This window comes from Mus musculus, chromosome 13 (assembly GCF_000001635.26).
Source record: "Mus musculus strain C57BL/6J chromosome 13, GRCm38.p6 C57BL/6J".
NCBI classification, from domain to species: domain Eukaryota; kingdom Metazoa; phylum Chordata; class Mammalia; order Rodentia; family Muridae; genus Mus; species Mus musculus.
In genome coordinates this window covers 75818226-75840191 of record NC_000079.6, presented here as the reverse complement: position 1 = coordinate 75840191, position 21966 = coordinate 75818226, and the positions used below count along the sequence as shown (strand labels likewise).

Genomic DNA, 21966 nt, shown 5'->3' with positions numbered 1-21966 from the left:
ATTTAAACACACTCACTGTTCTCGCTCCGGTGAGCTGTTGTAAATAATCTTGAATCGCACTGGTGTTGTTAGTGGCTGTGATGTCCACAAACTCCAGAAGACCTTGTTTGAAAGGCAGTTGACTGAGGATTTCTTGGGTCTTTCTGCAGTAGGGGCAGGTGGGCTTGATGAACACGACCACCTTCCCAGACTGGATCTTGCAGTTCACAAACTCCTGAGCCATGCTGACAGGCTGCAGCTTCTCCAGGGAGGAACGTGCAGTTGAAAGTAATGGTCCGGTAATGCAGCGGCGCTTAGCCAGCAGCTCTCATTTAATAAGGAACCTCCTTGGAGGAGGAGTTACCAAGTAGGATGCTTCAGTTTTAAAGGGCCAGCCCCAAAGTCAGTTCATTTTGGTATGAGTCAGTACTTCCTAGGCCTACCATTGCACACTGGCTGTGTAAGCTATAACAGGCTGTCTTGTGTCCTCCCCAAGAACAGAACTAAGTCACCCTCTAGGGTAGCAGAGACAGCGCAGACCAGTTTCTGGGTAGGAGGCCCCAGGTCCTCTTAGAACAAATTCTCTCTCTCTCTTCTTTTGGAAACACGGTTGTTTTGAAAAATAAAAACACAACCATTCAGGAAAGCTTTGGCTCTTCATAGGATGTGGGGACTGCATAGTGATTGGGCCTTGTGGGTTGCACCGGCATGCTTTCTTTGCCCTGTAAGGTGGGTACTTGTGTGATTAGTGGACTTGGTTCTTGACATGTAAAAATGTGCTTGTCTGTACTTTCTCTCTGTCTTTAAAAAGTGGGGTGCCATGCTCTGAGTTCATGGTGAACAATGAGCCCTTTTCAGTGGGGTAGATTTGTGACTGAACTTTGCCACGGGGCCTACCTGTGAAGCTAAGCTTTTTAATAGGTCTCTCTTACTCCAAAAGCCTTAGGGCTGGTGACCTTTGAATAGCAGTTCAGTAAGAAACAAATTCTCCCATAACCCCTGACCTGAGATTCCAGACAGAATGTGGATCTTTTCCTGTCTGACTTGTTTTGACAGTGAGCTGAGGTGCTTTGGGAGGTGGTGCTGAGGTAGATAAGCAAGTCGAAGAGAAAACTCCTGTCAGACTGAAGCACCTTTCCAAGCAAGCAACCAGCTCCACAGTAGAACCAGAGTATCTTACAGGAGGTCAGACTACAGTCATGTCCTGGTGACGGCTCTGGTGCACATTGTGACCAAAGAGAAGTAAACTGACTTCTGGGGGCTGCTTTCTTTGTCACTCTCACTGTTACCCACATCAAATGGCAAAATAACAGTCAGATGGTAATAGTCAGGGCCACAGAAGAAGCGGAGAGAGAGTTCTGCCAACGGAGAAGCGGCCTGGCTGCATGGCTGAGGTGGCTGGCCCATGGCAGGGTTGTAGACCTCTCAGCCCATAGCTTCCCACAATTCTGAACAAGTTTAGGGCTAGAGTCTTAACTTTCTGGCAACCTTCTGATGCCAGCTGTTTCAAGGACCTCTTGAGGGTTCTTGCTGTTCACATGACCCTGGGGAATAAGCACCCAGCTCAGGCTGTTCCTTTAGAGTCTTTCTCTCCTTCTCATTTGTCTGGTCTTTCCCTTCCTCCTTTTCCTAACAATCTGACTCTCTCATCTATCTCAAAGATCATTTTGAGAACCACCATGATCTTCGGTCTCTTGCATTCTGCCCTGTCTCAATATTTGCCACTCCTGTTTTCCTTACCTCCTCTTTGTTGCAATCTGACCTCCTTATCTCTCTCTGCCTGTTGAAATGCCTCAGTTACTTAAGCATCCTAGAACCAGTGTGAATTTATCATGTGCAGAAATGTGGGGACCTCCCAAGAGACCTGTATAGAGTCACGTGGGGCTTGGAGTCTCACTTTATGCCTAACTCCAAACTCCAGACAGATGAAGATCCTTGTCTGAGTATACTGTTTCTATAATTTTACAACATCTGATTTGCAGTCTACTATATTTACCTGAAATCTTATAAATGATAGTACCTGGATACAGGAGAACTCTATTGTCTGTCCTGCAGTTCAGATTAGTTGAGACTAATATCTGAGCCCTTATCTAATATTTAATAATATGTGGACCTCCCCTCCAAGTCTCAGGAAAGCATTGTCTGCTGAGAAGCCCTGCCTTCAGCCTCTCAGACTTAGTGTTCAAACTGCCCAGCTTTCTGCTCAGCCTCTAAGCGCAATCATCTGTCTTATGGCTAGGGCAGAAAGTTAAAGGCATCTTTACTGTCCTCTGCAGTACATGGAATAGCCAAGCTCTCCTAGTTTTGCCTCCTAGATCTGAACACAGACTACTCCAACTGAATGCTGCACTGTTCTTGGGGGCCCAGCCCTCCTGGTTCCTTACTTGGTGTCCTTACACCTTGCAGTCTGCTCTGTGGTACTGCTGGGCAGGCTTTAGACAAGCTAGCACTACCACTTGTGGGGCCTTGATAATACCACGCTCGTCCAGAAGACTCAGGTTTGATTTCCAGCATGCACAGTATGGCTCATCACAGTCTGTAACCTAGTTCTGTAGGATTGCACACTACTTCTGTCTTCCATGGGCACCAGGCATGCACATGATTTACAAACATACATGCAAGCAAAATACCCATATGCATAAGAATGAAAATATAAAAACAGTGACCTATGATGGTTAGGGCACAGTTTATCATGTGAGCTTAGCTGGGAGGCCCTCAGTCTAGTAGGAAAGAAGTGTCTACTCTGCAGTCCTTCTCATAGAGCTAATATAATATGGAGCTGTGTGACTCATCAGACTAACAGAAGGTAACAGCAAAGACAATGGTCCTTATGTGTCTACTCCTGAACTAATTCAATCAATACTTATTAATCAGTTACCCTGGGCCAGACACACAGGTCCTCATATACAATTCCATCCTTAGGAATTCATTAGAAAGTTGGGGATACTGTCAGGAGAATGGTGTGATGCCTTGTATATGCTGGGCTCAGGGAGTGGCATGATTAGAAGGTATGGCCCTCTTGGAGTAGGTGTGAGCTATCAGACCCTCACCCTAGCTGCCAGGAAGTCAGTCTTCTACTAGCAGCCTTCAGATAAAGATGTAGAACTCTCAGCTCAGCCTGTGTGTGACCATGAAAGGTAGCCTAGTCCCTGGCTGACCTAATACTAGAAACCCCAGAGCCCCTGAAGGGATGGTAGGACCTTCACCTGCTCCGGGCACCAGGCCTCTGTCACTGGTCACAACCCCCCATAGATTTGCGGCCATCAGTCATGTAGGGGCAATGCCCCAAGCTCCTCCACGTGTAGATTCAGAAAAGAACATGACCTATGGTCACGTAGGCTAAAGACAGATCTCTAAGCTAATGAGGTACATAGAGGCCTGGAGGGCTTAGCCAATAAACTTTCCTTCCCAGACATCCCTCCCTACAAAAAAGTATTTAATCTCAGGCCCACTCTGAGAAGTAGGGTATGGTTTTATACATCTACTTTCCACCATAACAACAAGTGATTTAGAACCATGGAACTGTCTCTTTTCATCATGATCTGCTGTGGGGAGCCATGGAGAAGGCCTTTACCTACAGAGCTGCTATCTAATCTCCTGTAGAAGGCCTCTCTGTACTCCCTGCAGCTACTGCCACCAAGCCCAAGTCAGCCAAAGACTATTCCCATGGGACCAGCCAAAGGTTACCCCTTGACCCCTGGGCCTGGGAATCCAAGAACCTGGGAACCTCACAGCCCCGACCTCTTTCCAGGCGTGGGGACCCCCGAGTCAGCTCTGTGGCTGAGCAGATGTTGAACTCACAACCCTATATGCCTGCACCATGCCTGTCTGAATGCTGCCATGCTCCTACCTTGATGGTAATGGACTGAACCGGTGAACCTGTAAGCCAGCCCCAAATAGATGTTGTCCTTTATAAGACTTGCCTTGGTCATGGTGTCTGTTCACAGCAGTAAACCCCTAACTAAGACAGAAGTTGGTAGTAGGAGCTGGGGTATGGGTGTGATAGGCCTGACCAGCTTTTGTTTGGAAGAATTTAGATTTGGGGACTTTGGATTAGAAAAGTAGTGGAATGTTTTAAATGGGCCATCCTATTAGGAATATAGAAGACTTTGTTGCTGAGAGTAATTTGAACTGAGCAGACCTGGCTCAAGAGGTTTCAGTGGAGAATTTCAATGTGTGGCCTAGAGACTAGTTTTGTGGGATTTTGGTGGAGAATGTGGCTGTTTTTTGCCCATTTCTGAAGTGTCTAGCTGAGGCTAAGGTAAAGAGATTTATATTGATTACATTGACAAAGTAAATCTCAAAAAATCCAGCCTAGGACAGAACCTGTTCTAGGTAAAGAAAAACTTAAATCCAGGCTTGATGGACCACACCTTTATTCCTAGTGTTTAGGAGACAGGCATGCAGATCTCTTGAGTTCAAAGTCTACAGAACAAGTTCCAGGACAACCAAGCTTAGACAGAGAAGTGTAGCCTCCCTCAGCCTCTAAGCAGGTTGATCCAGACTTTGACCTTGCTGCCACTAAGAAAGAGTTTACCTAGGGTAGAGTATTCTGACCTTGATGGCTCTATTTGCTCTTCTCCGAGACTCTGCTTCCTGCTGAAAGGTCCTTGACACACCCTGTAGATTGCCTAGGGGCTGGCTCCAGGCACCAAGAATGGGCTGGCGGGGGATGGGCCTACCCTCTTTATAAGTAAGGACTCTCAGTAAACTTCAGAGGCCTTGAACAGAAAGGTTTGTTCTGGCCTCTCTTTTCTCTGTCTGATCTCTTTCAGGCCCAGCGGGCCTTTCAGGGGAACCCAGTTCACATGGCCACAGGAATTGGAAAACAGAAAGCTGGTGATATTTTTCCAGCCCCAACAAGCTGCAAAACTGGGCAGCCTGGGCAATTTGCCTCAGGCTGTCAAGTATAGAAGGGACTACTGGGACAATTGATGCTGACTAGCTGGAACTAAGAAATTAGTGGTGATTAAGAAGAGATCAGCATCACTGAGGTGAAATCTTCTGGGAAGTATTTTCTGAGAGCACAAAAAATCTGTGTTCCAGAGATAGTTGTACCTCATGCTATAGCTATAGTTGGTAATGTGTAAGAGTCACCCAAGTGGTACTGGTTTTGAAGGCATGGACAGTTGAGGCTTGGCACTGTAAGAGGCCATGAAAGGCCACTGGTGAAGGTGCAGCCTCAGTTGCAGTTGATGACTGAAGAGGTAATGCAAAGAAGTTGAGGCTTGGCACCATGAAGAGAGTCCATAAGAGGCTATTGATGAAGCCTAGTTACAGTGAAAGACCCCAGGGTGTTAGAGATGCCATATCATGGGATGATCACCAGGAACAGCAGCAGCAGTTGAGTGTATCAGCCTGAGCTCAGAGTGCTACAGAGGGCAGAGCTGGAGAAGTGATGCCAAACCTTTGGAAGAGCACAGAAGATCATGTGTGGATCCCAGACATTGAAACAAGAAGCTGTGAAGTTCAGTTGAAGACCACTAGATGTTCGAGATGCCAGAGCTGTGGGATATCTGCTGAGGAATTCTAACAGGGAGTGAAAACAGCCAAGGAGAAAGAAGTTTGTTGGTATCAACAAAGATGAAAAGGAATTGGAGATCTGAAGAATGCTTTAACATCAGACATGGAGATGCAGAGTTTGGAGGTTGTCCAGCTGGTTTTCTGTCTTGCTTTGGGAATTACAGTTAAGTGATTAGATGAATCTCAGAATAGACTTTGAACTTTGGACTTTTAACATTGTTAAGACTGCTATGGATTATGGGGACCTTTGAAGTTGTATTAAATGTATTTTTTATTATGCTATGCTTAGGTATGCCACCCATAGACTTATATGTTTGGACAAGCCTATGGGGACCAGGGAGTGGAATGTGATGCTTGGGAGTATATGCTCAGGAGTGACACTATTAGAAGGTGTGGCCCTGATGGAGTAGGTGTGTCCTTGTGGGTATGGGCTATAAGACCCTCACCATAGCTGCCTGGAAGTCAATATTCCACTAGCAGCCTTCAGATGAAGATGTAGAACTCTCAGCTCTGCTTGCACCATGCCTGCCTGGATATTGCCATGCTTTCACCTTGATGATAATGGACTGAACCTCTGAACCTGTAATCCATCCCCAAATATATGTTGTCCTTGGTCATGGTGTCTGTTCACAGCAGTACTGACTAAGACAAATGGGCATAAATATTATCAACTCTGCAGGATGATACAATAGAGGTATATAAGGACACAAATGAGAGCAGTTAGATCACCAGGAGAGTGTTAAAGGAAAGTGTCCCTAACAAAGAAGAGCCATATATCAATTTTCAAAATTATAATTGTAAGGGTACATCTCTCAGGAAACAAAATAAATTAGTAAGCACACTTTGATCCCAAGTAGTGACAGAAATGCTTTGGAGCAAGGAACCCTTACAGAGTCTATCCAATCTTGCTTCAAAATTATCTTGGCAGGCTAAATTGGCTCTAAGGGTCCCTCAGAGGTTGGAGGGATGCCATGGCTTACTTCCAAACCACATTTGCCTTTTAGGGATATTGCTGGAGGATTCAGATGAGAAAGCATGTTATCAGATGGTTTGTGGCTGTGCCCTCTGAAATGTTGGAATGTTCTCTGGTTCTTCACAGATCTGACTATGGGGGATCATTAACTTTGTCCCACAGATTTCTCAGGGCACTTCCTCATCTTCTACCTGTTCTCTGAAATCAGTAACACTGACAGCCACCCACTATGTGCTAACCCTGTGCTAGTCTTACTCTAAGAACTTAATACAAGCAATTTTAATCCTCACAGCAACTTTTAAAGGTAGATGCAAAATTGACTGAATGAAAGGGTCTCTGACCTGGAAGACATGAAATTCAATAAATGTCATGAGCATCAGCTGTTTCCAAGCAGGTTCTGCCTTACATTTAGACAGTTTCTTTCACCATGGCTTCTAAGATCAATATTCAGTTTGGGTATGGAATCTTAAGTTACCACCCTAAAGTTCCCGGGCATTACTTTGGTTTCTTGCTCCCATGTTAACTTCAAGACCCTATACATGTGGGCTTTGTAGACCCACTTATTGTCTTATTGTTGCTTTTGAATTCATGGAAGGGAATAGTCCCAAACAAAATCAGGCAAAACAAACTAAAATTTAGAAGGGGGGGGATTCCTTTACTGGAGACTCTAATAGAGAAGGCAGATTTTATTTATTATGTCCTTTACCAGCCCTTGGTGCTGAGGTACAAAATCCACAGGATATTCATCTGCTTACCATGGAGATTCAGTTTGCTCATTCTGAAACTAGAACTATGTGGTTGGTATGCAAGATTATGAAACAGAAAGAACTTCTTAACAGTGAGTTCAGGTAGGTGAGATTCCTCCCCTAAAGGATTATCTTGCCTGGGAGGCTGATATTGGAGTGGTTTATGTACAAGATAAGGGTAACAGCCTGATGGGCACCTTCACACAGATCAGGGGTTATGGTCAAGTCTTATACTTGTGACCCTAATTATTCATCAACAATCTGCATAACTTAAGAACGAGCATTATTTCCTCAGGCTGTTTTTTATCACTGATCTGTGACATCCACCAAGACCTTCTTGCTGATCACCAAACTCACAGTCAAAACAGTAAACAGACTTTACCCAACTTTTATGACACATAAGGGTCAAGGGAACTTGACCCCATCTCTGAGATGGATGTGTTGGGGTTGGACTGTGAATGCCTTGTTTGGTCTGTGGTCTGTATTTTGAGGGCAAAGCAGATAGATTTAGAACTCATAACACTATCTGAACAAGAATTTAATGCCTCGGCTCTTGTAGCTTTAGTCACTAATTGGGTTTATTAGGCTATTTCTCATATGAAGTAACAAAGCCCAATTAAACTCAGTTTTGATCAGAGAGGTTAATTTTTCTCATTCTCAGGAGTTCATGGACAAACAGTTGGCTCAGGGGAGAAAAGATGCCAGAGCTCAGGGAATACTGTCTCTAAGATTCTCTTGGTCTATTTCTCTTGATTACAACAGAGCTACACATCTAGCCTTCTTTCACACATTTCCGTGTTAGGTAATAGGCAATAGAAGGGGCATAGAGTCAAGAAAGCCCCGAAGGAGTGTGTATTTTGGCCACGGGCACAGCCATGTCAAAGACCAAAGCATCGGGCCCATGGGAAGTTGACAAAACCGTTCCCCATCAGAATCAGTTTCAGAAAAGCAAAGCCTTTGTCTGTCCAAGTATGATTGATTGATCAGTGTGTACAATAACTAGCAACTGCAGCTTCCTCCTCCTGCTTTGTATTTACAACCTGAGCCTCCTCCTCTATGACCTCCTACAGAGACTGAACCCCTCCCCCTGCACTATACAACATAAACACCCTGGAGGTTCTGGGTTGTATTGATAGTAGGTGCCACGCTACCAGAGGACACACCATACTTTTCTGTACATGTGACTGTGTGCCTGTTCTTTCTTCATTCCCCAAGTCCCCCAATCCGGGTTTCAGGACCCAAGCCACACGGGACATGGGACATGGGCATCCCAGGTACATGATTTTTCCTAGCAGAGTTCTCCTTTACATCTTGAGTGGCAACTGGCTCACATGACCACCCCAGAAACAGTTCTGTTGCCTAGACATCTTGCTGAAATGCCTACTCGTATTGGAAATTTGAAGAAGTCTCACCAGACTAATCACATTTACCAGAGAAACTGGAGTCCCCTCTTGAGGTTCTTGGTTTTACTAATAGTAGAGTTTAAGAAGGAACTCAAAAGGAAATTTGAGGACAGTGTTAGTGAAGTTCTAAAGGAATACCTCAGGCTAGCAAGCTGACAGTCTCGGCAGCTGCACAGGAGTAAGGAGAGAAGTGAAAAGCTAAAACAGCATAGAGGTTGGCTGCACAGTAGAACTGCACGCAGTGCACCTAAGCAGCCACATTGAAGAAGCATGCTTAGGACAGAGACAGAGGGAGGGGAAAACAGCTTTTTTGAGTGATTCAGAAAAACTTGCAGGCATGTGAAAACTATGTTATTTCATTAAAGGAATACTTATTTCTCCTGTCTCTTTAGCATGTATATTGCACCACGTGTATTTCTGGTGCCCTTGGAGGTCAGTAGAGAGCAGCTGAATCCTCTGAAACCTCAGTTACAGTGGTTGTGAGCCAATTACTATGTGAGTGCTAGGAACAAAATTCAGGCCCTCTGGAAGAGTAGTAAGGCTTTTAACTACTGTGCTGGCTAGTTTTATACTAACTTGACACAAACTAAAGTCACCTGAGAAGAGGACACCTCTATTGAGAAAATGATTCCATAAGATTGCATTGTAGGCAAGCCTATGCGTGTTGTGACATAACAGAGCTAACCCCATGGCCATTAGCACACTTTCCTACCCTCCTGCCCTACTTGGCCTGGTAAAGAACATTGAAATGTGTGCTTTTGCCTCTTGCCAAGTCAGGGCTCAAAGAGAAAGATTCTTGAAGGTTGGAGAGTATCTACAAGGAGGGGAGCTACATATTGCTTTCTAGTGTGTGTTTCAACTGCAGCTCGTCCTTATATCTGCCCTAGGCCTGCTGACCAGAGATGGAAAGACCTGGAGATGATGGCTTAGAGGAAATGTGAGTTTTCCGAGGGGTGAATGGTTGTCATGAAGAATCACACCCTTGAACAGTGTTTTTGCCCTCTGCACAAGAGTCTTGCTGCTTAATGGTATCTCTTTTTTTTTCTTTTTTTATTATGTATTTTCCTCAATTACATTTCCAATGCTATCCCAAAAGTCCTCCATACCCTCCCCCCCAATTCCTTACCCACCCATTCCCATTTTTTGGCCCTGGTGTTCCCCTGTACTGGGGCATATAAAGTTTGCGTGTCCAATGGGCCTCTCTTTCCAGTGATGGCCGACTAGGCCATCTTTTGATACGTATGCAGTTAGAGTCAAGAGCTCCGGGGTACTGGTTAGTTCATGATGTTGTTGCACCTACAGGGTTGCAGATCTCTTTAGCTTCTTGGATACTTTCTCTAGCTCCTCCATTGGGGGCCCTGTGATCCATCCAATAGCTGACTGTGAGCATCTACTTATGTGTTTGCTAGGCCCCGGCCTAGTCTCACAAGAGACAGCTATATCAGGGTTTAATGGTATCTCTTACTGACGAACTGAGTCATGGAAATGTCCGAGAAGGTTGGGATTCTGGTGACCTTGGCTTTTCCCCCAGACCTTCTGCAAAGATTTGTTCAGTGAAATCCATCCCTTTTAAGACTGAGTAACCAAATACGTGCCAACATAAGATCTATGTGGAGACAGGGCAAGAGGGAAAGTGCTTCAGAGTGCAAAGACACGGAATGTCACCAGTGTACTAGAATTGTTGAACACAGCTTCTCTATGGGATTCTTTGTAATAAGAATATTAAAACAATCTTAAAATTGAGGCTGACCCAAACATCTCTGAATATGGAACTGATTAAACAAATCAGGGAAAACCTATATGGCTACTTTGAAGACATTAAAAATACTACATTGTATCTGGATATACTGACTATGAAAGATATTCAAGATATAAAACTTTAAGTGATGTATTTATCAAATAAACTATGTAGGTAGATAGAGGAATGGCTTACTGAGGTCCAAGTATAAGTGCTAGAGTTCAGGTTCTAGCTCTCATGTCAAAAGTCAGGTCTGGTCCCTCAAATGCCTATAGCCCTGGCACCAAGGTCAGAGCAGACAGGAGAACCACCGGCACTTGCTGGTAGTTCAAGGAGAGATCCTCCCTCAGTGTGGGGAGCGGGTGTGGCGGCAGTCCCAAAGGTGCCAGGGACTGCAGCTAAGTCATATGACTTGCACCTGACTTCCTCATATAAGACACAAACATCTTGAGAGCTGCACAGGTGTACCAGGATACAGGTGAATCCAATTTGGTGGAGATTTGCCCCTGCTGCCCTGATTAGCTGAAGCTGCGTGCCTGGTGAAGTGGTGTGGCCTGCTGTGCGTGGATGGGAACTGAGAGTATATAAGAGTGAGAGGCCCGGGTTAGAGGGAGGATTATTATTCGAGAGAGGATTGTTATTATTGGGAGATATAAACAAGGGAGATATATAGAGAAAGAAGAAATAGGACTGAATAAACGTGTGCAGAAGGATCCTGCTGTGGCGTCGTTCTTGCTGGCGAGTTGGGGGCGCGCTCGAGAAGTTGGTGCCGAAATCCCGGGACGAGAAAACCCGGGACGAGAAGACCTGGGACAAGAAAACCTGGGACAAGAAAACCTGGGACGAGAAAACCCGGGACGAGAAGACCCGGGACGAGAAAACCCAGGACGAGAAAACCTGGGACGGTTACCATCACCGGCGCAAGGAAGATCCCTCATTCCAGAACCAGAACTGCGGGTCGCGGTAATAAAGGTTCCCGTAAAGCAGACTGTTAAGAAGGATTCAACTGCATGAATTCAGAACTTTTCAGCTGGGGAACGGCGGTAACCCGTAAGTATAGCTTTACAAGGTACGCCTGATCTTGAACTTTCTAACGAAATTCAAGACAGTCTATCAGAAGTAAAGTGGAAAATGTTTGGCCTTGAATTTTTTCTAGTGTTAGAAGCCCTTTTGTTCCTTTTCACATGTTATCAAGTGGTTAAGGCAGGGCGGATTCTGGATGAAATTCAGGACAATCTATCAGAAGTAAAGCGGGGAGAGAGAGTAGGAGCAAAGAGAAAATATGGTACACAAAATAAGCATACAGGCCTTTCCAAGGGTCTTGAACCCGAGGAAAAGTTTAGGTCAGGTAAGAATACCTGGGGAGAGATTAGAAGGAAGGAAAAGAAAAAAGAAAAGAAAAAAGATCAATTAGCGGAGGTCTCTAGGAGAAGGAGCCTATACTCATCACTAGGTGAGCTCAAGGAGCCAGTTCTTAATAGTTCTGAATCAGATGAAAAGGCTATTAGGGCCTGGAAGGCGCTCTCCCAAGCAGGTGAAGCCACTGGACAACTAACAAAGATCGTCCAGAGACCTCAGGAGTCATTCTCAGATTTTGTGGCCAGAATGACAGAGGCAGCAGAGCGTATTTTTAGAGATTCGGAGCAAGCCGCACCTCTGGTAGAATAGCTTATTTATGAGCAAGCCACGCAGGAATGCAGAGCGGCCATAGCCCCAAGAAAGAACAAAGGTTTACAAAACTGGCTTAGGGTTTGTCGGGAGCTTGGGAGACCTCGCATTATGCATTACTTCCATTCAGTATGAGAAATTTACTAGGGCAGCTAATTTGTCAAAAAGTCTTTCTCAGTATATGTTACAGAATTGGACGGCTGAATTTGAACAGACCCTTCGGGAATTGAGACTTCAGGTCAACTCCACGCGCTTGGACCTGTCCCTGACCAAAGGATTACCCAATTGGATCTCCTCAACATTTCCCTTCTTTAAAAAATGGGTGGGATTGATATTATTTGGAGATACACTTTGCTGTGGATTAGTGTTGCTTCTTTGATTGGTCTGTAAGCTTAAGGCCCAAACTAGGAGAGACAAGGTGGTTATTGCCCAGGCGCTTGCAGCTCTAGAACATGGTGCTTCCCCTGATATATCTATGCTTAAGCAATAGGTCGCTGGCCATTCAGCTCTTGCACCCCACGAGGCTAGTCTCATTGCACGGGATAGAGTGAGTGCGCTTCAGCAGCCCGAGAGAGTTGCACGGCTAAGCACTGCAATAGAAGGGCTCTGCGGCATATATGAGCCTATTCTAGGGAGACATGTCATCTTTCATGAAGGTTCAGTGTCCTAGTTCCCTTCCCCCAGGAAAAACGACACGGGAGCAGGTCAGGGTTGCTCTGGGTAAAAGCCTGTGAGCCTAAGAGCTAATCCTGTACATGGCTCCTTTACCTGCACACTGGGGATTTGACCTCTATCTCCACTCTCATTAATATGGGTGGCCTATTGCTCTTATTAAAAGAAAAGGGGGAATTGTGGGGAGCGGGTGTGGCGGCAGTCCCAAAGGTGCCAGGGACTGCAGCTAAGTCATATGACTTGCACCTGACTTCCTCATATAAGACACAAACATCTTGAGAGCTGCACAGGTGTACCAGGATACAGGTGAATCCAATTTGGTGGAGATTTGCCCCTGCTGCCCTGATTAGCTGAAGCTGCGTGCCTGGTGAAGTGGTGTGGCCTGCTGTGCGTGGATGGGAACTGAGAGTATATAAGAGTGAGAGGCCCGGGTTAGAGGGAGGATTATTATTCGAGAGAGGATTGTTATTATTGGGAGATATAAACAAGGGAGATATATAGAGAAAGAAGAAATAGGACTGAATAAACGTGTGCAGAAGGATCCTGCTGTGGCGTCGTTCTTGCTGGCGAGTTGGGGGCGCGCTCGAGACCTCAGAGGCAGAATGTGGAGAGTAACAGAGAACTCTCCAACACTCTCCACATGTACACCTCCACAAGTATGTGTGCCTACAAGCACAGAATGTGTAACTCTGACAGCTTATGTTAGGGAATGTGGAAGACATATATGTTATGACATCTATATCTATATCCACACAATATATAAAACCGATGGGCTTTATTTATTTATTTATTTTTGAAGAAAGTCTTGAAATCCGAAACCTAATCTGTCACTCCAGTAGACAGATGGAGTAGGACGTTTCCTCGTTCATCCTCTATCTTTGAATGTTTTCCATTTGCACACGTCACTTCATGATTGTTTGTTTTGTTTTTTATTGAAGGCAGTGATTGAGGAGGTGGAGAATTGAAAACCAGTTCAAATTAGTATTTTGTTTGTTTTGTTTTTGAGCTAGTGTCTTGTCAATGCATTCCTGCCTGGCCTGGAACTCACTAGGTAGGCAGGCCTTGAATTAAAAAAGATCTGCCTGCCTCTGCCTTGCCTTTTCTGAGATTAATGATGCACACCACCACCTCCAGCCAGATTAACTTTTAGGAAACTTGACAAAGCAGAGTTAAAAACAGAGCAATAGTTTAAAGGGATAGTGGGACACAAAAGGATGGAGGAAGAGGATATTTGTCACGAGGGAACTTTCATATGTGGTTTAGCTCTGCTCTGCTCTGCTCTGCTCTGCAGAGCTCTGCTCTGCTCTGCTCTCTGCTCTGCTCTGCTCTCTGCTCTGCTCTCTGCTCTGCTCTCTGCTCTGTTCGGCAATCAGTTGTAGAGAAGGTGACTGGTGGAGACTGGTAAAGAACATTGAAATGTCTGCTTCTGCCTCTTGCCAAGTAATGGCTCAAAGAGAAAAATTCTTGAAGGTTGGAGAGTACCTACAAGGAGGGGAACTACATATGGCTTTCTAGTGTGTGTTTCAACTGCAGCTTGACCTCATATCTGCCCTAGGCCTTCTGACCAGCCGGAACTACTGGAGGACAGGGATGGGGACAAAGTGGCAGTGTTAATCTTACCAAGAGGAGCAGCCATACCTCTTGAGGGTGGTCCTAGGTAAGGAGGAGTTTAGCAGGGCTAAAAATAGGCAAGACAAGAGGCCACAATGCAAGCTCTAGGGCACAAGGTAACCTAGACTTTTATGCATGTCCAAAACACCTACTGTGGGATCCAGCCTATCGAGGAAGTCAAAGGAGCCAGGGAGAGGTGGTAAAAGCAAAACAAGGAGACATTAAAGTAAAAATGAAAATAGAAAACTGCTTCATGAGCAAGGATTCAAAAGCAAGAACAGAAAGCAGTGGGCATGGCAGGAAACCAGTACCACAGGAAGCCTGCTAGGTGCTTGCCTGTATGACTAAGTAGGTGTAGCAATATGGGAAGGCCTGAAAAAATAAGGCAGAAACTGTACAAAGCAGCATTAAAGCTCAAACTGGTAGGGTGGCCTATAATCTCAGATACCTGGAGAGTGGGAGAGTCAAGGCCTGTGTGGATTATAGAATGAGTTAAAGACCATCATGGGCAATTTACTGAGATGCTGTTAAAACTAGGGCTGGAAAGTACTTAGTGATGTGGGCAACCTCCAGTTCAGGCCCTAGAAGTGAGAGGAAGGAAAAGGCAGAGACAAATGCCTTTCTTTGGGACTACTGGCAACAAGTAGTACCTCAAACTAAATGAGACCCATCACACCAGGAGGCCAGCAATCTTAGAAGGAAGCAACTGAGTTGCCAACACATCAGACATTCCTTTGTGTTTGTTAACAGCCTATGTGCAATCCCAGAAGTCATAGCTGCGATTGTGAAAATAAATTCTTGAAATATGAGATGCTGAAAGGAAATGAATCATTTAGGGGCAGTCTTTAATTAGAGGGGACAGCTTGTCTTATCCAGAAACAACAACAGGACACATGTGTACATCATAGACCTGAAATAACCAACGAGCTTAAGGTAAAATGTAAGAGAAATGGACCCCAGAAAAAAGAAAATCCAAGATACCTATAGCCACCAAGCAAGGGCCTCATATGTTTTAGGATGTGGCCACTGATCAATGACGAAACAGCAGCTGCTGCAAGCCTTTCCTAGCAGGAAGCAACAGTCACTGCAAGCCCTTCCTAGTCCTGAGGGCTTCCACTGCGCTTACTGTCGCACCATTGCCCCATGTCATAACTTACTTATTTCATTTCTTTTTCATAGAACACAAGGTTTGTGAGTTGGAATATAGCTCAGTGGTAGAGTATTTGCCTGGCAAGGGCAAAGCCCTGGTTTGGGTCCCAGTACCACTATCACCAATAAACCACCTCTACCATGAAAGCAAAGCAAAACAAACCCCCAAACCCAGCAAGAACAACAACAAAAAACCCTCAAGCCAAAAAAGAAAAGGACAAAGAACTTAGTATAAAGTTCAGTTAAAAGACTCTTGTACAAATAGATGAGAAATTTATGTGTGACAAAAATGGTTTGATGGGCTTCTAGTCAAAACATTTTTGCTCATGAAAGTTTAAGCCACTGTCCTTCATTGAACTTTTGGGGTGTTGTAAGTGGGACACCCCTCCCCTCCCAGGTGAGGATGAGTGAGCACAGAAGCTCAGAGACTCCAGTGGGGACAGGAATGGGGCTGTGAAACCACTCATGGCACAGAGGAAATGTAAAGCTGTCTGTCCTGGCTGCACAGAAGACCCTCCTAGACAGTTTGTACCACCAGCTGCCTTCTCTCTACCGGGGTCCCTTCACATTTACACTGTCACCAAAGACTCTTCTTTCTGAGAGGAAGAGCCACTCAAAGGCATAATTTTTGTCCTGGTAGCAAGGCACAAGGGCCTTAGTTCTCAGGTTTATGGCCAAATAGTGGGACACTTACCTGTGACCCACAGGTACTGTTTGATGGAGATAGCTGCTCTCTACAGCTTGAAATGTAGCAACCTAAGCATGGTAAACCCAGCTAAAAACTGCACTGGACTCTGGGAGAATCTTTGCTTGGACAAACTGTCGTCAGCCTCTAGGACCTTCTGCTGTGCCTGACTCTGCATTTCCTTCTGCTTCATCTGTAGTAGAGCATCCTGCTAAGGTAGGTTAGCAAGACTCTATGTCCAATCACTGTGTCACTCCCCCAAGTGATGTCTGTCCACCTGGCCTGGCTTCAGCAGGGATCCTGTTCAGTTAATTTAGCCCAAATTCTTCTTTTTCCTGATGTTCCCACTTAGTAATTGTCTCTTCTGTTCCTTGCTTATGAGTCTCAACTGCCCTTTCTGATTTGGAGTTGAGCCCAGTCTCTCCCCTGCTTCAATATCCACCTTTGCAGTGGTTTAGATACTGATCATTATGTTCCCGAGGAAACCTTCCCAACTGTGTTTCATCAAGCACCATTCAACTTGTCTTTTTTCTTTAACATTTTCTTTGCGAGAATCACCATGTATGAGAACTTTCTGTTATAGGAAGCACAGAGCTTTAGTAACTCATAAGCTTGGTGTTTCTCACTGTGCGGAAGGCTTCCTCTTCCATGTACAGATATGACTCAGCTTCTTAGTTCCCTCTTCTCGTCTTGGTGGGGAATTGGAGGAGTGTGGACCTTTTGTGCTTTGGAATGGACCAGCAGCTAGATTCATGTGGGATAGTGAAAGACCCACAACGTGAGGACTCTCCCACGTTCTGACTCAGGAGAGGCGACACCCCAAAATCACCAACGAGAAAACGGTCTTGTTGCAAATTGCAAGAGGATTTTTATTCAAGAGCGCTCTCGGGCCCACGGTCATACACCACGCAGGGGTAGAGGACTGTGGCGCCCCGAGTAGCTGGGTAAGGGGGTATTTAAAGGAAGAAACCGAAACTCAAGGAAGTGGGGAGGGCTTTGTTGGAAGATACCAAAGATACCAGTTAAGAGTCACAAGGAAGTGTAAAGTTACAAGAGTCACAAGGAATACCTGGTAATTGTTAACTCTCAAGACAGCTTCTAAGAGCCCCTAACAATAGCACATTTGCATTGCAGGTTCTGGTAATGGCCAGGGTGACTTTCTTTGAATGAGCACTCTTTGAACCCAGGAAGCGGGTGGGTAGAGGAATGTCGCTATCTCTTTTATGATTAGCATACCTTTACAAAGGCCACATTCCCAAGCCTGGGCCTAAAGGCCTAGAATTCTGTTTTTACGTTGTTATACTTTCAATAGGAACTGGATCCTCTCTCCCTCCTCCTTCCCCTCCTCTTCTCCCTCCTCCTCTTGTCTCTCTTCTTCTTGGGAACTCCTTCAGGAAAGCTTCAGGGAAGCTGAATCTTGTTCTTTGATGTTCTTGGGTGAGTGGCATCTCCTTCCTCTCCTTCCTCTTCTTTCCTTTTAAAGCACCTAGCTCATTGTTTGGAAATACACACAAAAACCTGCTGCTAGGGGCTGGTGAGATGGCTCAGTGGGTAAGAGCACCTGACTGCTCTTCCGAAGGTCCAGAGTTCAAATCCCAGCAACCACATGGTGGCTCACAACCATCTGTAACGAGATCTGGCGCCCTCTTCTGGAGTGTCTGAAGACAGCTACAGTGTACTTACATATAATTAATAAATAAATCTTTAAAAAAAAAAACAAAACCTGCTGCTTCCCATTCCCCACTATACTTGGTTCTTCCTTTTTAATGAAGCCTGGACTAATTTCTTATATGTCTCTATGCAGTATGTGCTTTATGCAGCACAATAGCTGGGCAACTGCCTACCCTCCATGCTGCTAGAATCTATCTTCCTATCTATAACCCAAGTTATTACTTAATATGTCTCATCTGGGCTGCTCTTAGCTGCAACTGGCGAGCCCACATGGCCATGTTTTTATGGCTCAGCTAACCCATGGTGGCTCTCCTTTCTCCTCTCCTGCACATTCTCCTTCTGGCAGCCTCCTTCTCTCCTTTCCTTGTTGCCTCAAGCCAGAGGAAACCTAAAACCCACCTATCTCTCTTCTCCCAGAATTAACCCATCAGAATTAACTTGGGGGCAGGGTCCCAAGGGGCTACTTGCAGACTCCAGGTTTTGGGAGAGCACACTTAGCATTACAATAGGCAGTAAAAGACAAAACCTCAACATAGGTCCATCAAATCTGTCTGTTGGAGGAAGAATGTCTTTGCATTTTTCTTTAGCAGTGTCATGTCAGCTTCTGTTTTTTTCTTTGCTTTGCTCACTTTAACCATTTATCTTGAATAGATATAGTCCTGATGCATCCAAGGCAATTGTATTTCATTTAACAAACATACCATAGCATAACAAATATACCATAGCATAGATCCTGTTTCCAGTCGTAGGAGGTTTTGGTTTTCACCCTAGCAGCAATTGGGCAGTGAACTTCCAAGTGTGTGTGTTGGTTGTAGAGAGAACACAGAAGGATGCTGAGCTTTGGTTTGCAGAGACAGCTGGAGAAACTGGTCTCTGATGTTTGACGTCAGAATGCCAGGAGAGACCACATCCTGGGAGTCTGTTACTATTAATTCTGAGGCAAGACAGATGATTTGAGATGATCCAAAAAAACCCCAGGGACTAATGGTTTGGAATGCCACATATTCCACAATTCCTAGAAATACCTTGGCAAACCTCCCTAATGTTTGTATTTGTGCATGAAGATAGAAACTCATCTTTATTTTCCCAGCATCATTGCATGTAGGTTGCCCATAGAGTCTCATTTTATAGACAGTGGTAACTTGGTCGCTGTGAGGATATCCAGGATACCAAAAATCCATAGATATTTGAGTTCCTTATATGAAATTGTCTTTTGCATATAAGCTATATTTGTCCTTCTGGAGTCCATAAATCTAGATTACTTATAATATCCAATAAACTGCAAATGTTATGCAAATTAAATGCCATATTGTGCTGGAGAGGTGGCAAGAGCACTGTCTGCTCTTCCAAAGGTCATGAATTCAAATCCCAGCAACCACATGGTGGCTCACAACCATCTGTAATATGATCTGACGCCCTTTTCTGATGAGTCTGAAGAACAGCTACAGTGTACTTAGATATAATAATAAATACATCTTAAATGCCATATTGTGTTATTTAAGGGATAATGAAGATGAAGATTTGTAGATAATTTCTTTCTGAAAAAATTAAGCAGAGTTAGAGTTTATTAACAAAAGATTAATTTTTGACATTTATTTATTTATCTACCTGTCTATCTATTTATTTTTTACTTATGGCTGTATGGGCATGCGTGTGTAGGTAAGAGGACAACTTGAGGGAGTTGATTCCCTCTTTCTATTATGTGAGTTCTGGGCATCAAACTTCAGTCATTAAATTTGGCTACAAGTATCTTTACCCAATGAGCTGTTTCAACAGCCCAAGACTAGATATTAAGAGAGATTTAAGCACAGGATTAATTTAAAAAGTAGCACATGTCCAAGAGTGTGGCTGAGCTTCTCATTAGAGGGTCTGCATTTGATCTTGAATTCAAAAGTATGGTACCCTCAGGTGAGACTCCATGGATACACAGACTTGACTGCACCTTGACTTTGTGTGTTAAAGAATGCCCCATCTTCTCATGACTGTTGGTAGGAATAAGTGGGTGGCTGCTATATTAACACCTGCTGAGGTTCCTCATAGCTGACTTTTGAAGTCAGCCTTAGAGACACATTGGACTATAGGGCCTCATTCTGACACTGTAGCACACCTGCCTATTGTTGCTCATCTTTAGTAATTGCTCCTCTTGTACTCAGAGAATGATCAGCTCCACAACAGTGGAGGAATTGGCTGGGAAGAAGGTTTTCTCAAAAGAGGAAGAGAGTTATGTAATCTTCATTTGTGTTTCTAAAGAGCTGGATTGCACCACTGGCAAAAATAAAGTAGGAGGTTATTCTTAATTGAAGGTGTGGGAGAGGTACCCTAGGGAAGTGCTACAGTCTGTGGTAAAGATCAGCAGTAGTTCTGATGACTGGGCTCCTAGGATATTGGAGATGTTACATGCTTTAAATATGTCTGGATATATTCTGAGAACCACATTCAATATTTTATGATAATTTCATATATAGAAAACAAGAGGTTTTTTTAATTGTTTTAATTCATACTATCAGGTCTGGAACTCAGGAAAAATTCTTGGGCTAATGACATAAGGAACTGCAAAATATAGTGTGAAGGAAAAAAGTGTTAACCTCTTGGGTGGCAGTAAGAGTGTTGCTCTTGATGGAACAGATACTGATGTGATACACTTGAGAAGGGCTCAACTAGAGAAAGCAGACATGCTTCTGGCTTGGAACCAGCTGGGGTAGCACATGAAGAAAATCCTCACCATAACCTCTTCTGTGTGTGTGCATGCGTTGTCTGTGTGAGTGGTGTGTGTGTATAGTATGTGTGTATATTTGTGGTATGTGTGTGTATGTGGTAGATGTATGGTGTGTGTGGTGTATCTGAAGTATGGTGTGTGTGTGTGTGGTATGAGTGGTATATATGTAATATATGGTGCATATTTGAGTGTGTGTCTGCAGTGTATGTGGTGTGTGTGTATGTGTGTGTGGTATGAGTGGTATGTATGTAATATATGGTGCATATGTGAGTGTGTGTCTGTAATATATGTGGTGTGTGTGTGTGTGTGTGTGTGTGTGTGTGTGTGTGTGTGTGTGCTGCTAGAAACTGAGACTGCAGTCATTTATCCCTATGGGCTTCAGAAACATCTGGCTGAGTACGTCCCAGTGCAGATTTGTATATCCTAGTATATTCAGGGTCCAGTGCTGGAAAAGAATTCCTTCGATAGAAGCCTAAGGGAGATGTGTGAGATACTCACAAGCATTGTTTCTATGCAGGCTGCCTTTGTTCTGAGACTGTAGCTGCCACTCTATGGCTGGGTCAAATCAAGCAAGTGCCTTAATCTCTCTGGGTCTCCCTATCCTGTTTTGAGGTGAGCATTGTATAAGGTGATAATTCTAAAGCACTTTCCACAGAGCCTGGCTGTGACTACTCAATTATGTTACTGGGACCTTGTTCTGGTCTCACCTCAGCTTCGCAGTTTTTGTGATCAGCTTTGAAAGCTTTCAGCAAGGTATAGCATATTGTAGAAGATAGAGTTTATTACAGAGCTTGTTGTAAGGTGTAGGAGCATACAATGGCCAAAAGGACCATTTCAGAGAAAGACACTTTCAGGAAGTAACACAGGACAACAGACAGATTGTCCCAATCTACACTTTAGGTAGGCTTTATACTGTTTTCTAGTCTCTGAGTAAGCGTGGCTTTCTAGTTAGGCAGTTGGCAGGCCTACTTGGATTAACTCGTGGGAAGGGGCTGTATTATGCCTTTGTCCTTTCCTAGAAAGCTTCTTGCTGGGTAATAAGCTTTTAATCCTCCTGGCAGCTAACTCCTATCTTCACCCAGAGCCAGAGACCCAGCTCAGAGCCTTTTTTTTTTCTTTCCTTTCAGAAATCACATTACAGAACTCAGCAAAAAGAACTTAAAACGAACAAGCAAGCAAGCAAGCAAGCAAGCAAGCAAGGAAACAAGCAAGGAAACAAGCAAGGAAACAAACAAACAAACAAACAACTATTAAAATAGCCGTGCTTACCATGAGAAACTTGTTGGCCTCAACAAGCTCCTTTTGGTCTAATCTGTAACTGCCCTTTCCTTGTTACTATTAAGTTTTAAAGTGGGGCAATTTCCGCACTACCATCTTACTTATCTGTCATGATTTCTGGTTTCATTGTAAAATTAATGTGTTTTCCAAGGCA

General features: G+C 44.4%; 1 protein-coding gene and 1 long non-coding RNA gene across 3 annotated transcripts in view; one reads left to right on the top strand and one right to left on the bottom strand.

Moving 5' to 3' along the window:
* Positions 1 to 307, bottom strand: part of Glrx (glutaredoxin) — a 10267-nt gene extending 9960 nt beyond the window's left edge. Inside the window, exon 1 of one of the 2 annotated variants that reach the window (NM_001360151.1) lies at positions 17 to 307. In NM_001360151.1, the coding sequence (NP_001347080.1) occupies positions 17 to 223 (207 nt within the window). In that variant the 5' untranslated portion in view covers positions 224 to 307. The remainder of the gene's footprint in view (positions 1 to 16) is intronic. The other variant, NM_053108.4, reaches the window with a different exon arrangement.
* Gm41005 overlaps positions 1 to 21966 on the top strand; it is a 22843-nt gene extending 877 nt beyond the window's left edge. Inside the window, exon 2 of the long non-coding RNA XR_873685.2 lies at positions 21662 to 21966. This is a non-coding gene — a long non-coding RNA (predicted gene, 41005). The remainder of the gene's footprint in view (positions 1 to 21661) is intronic.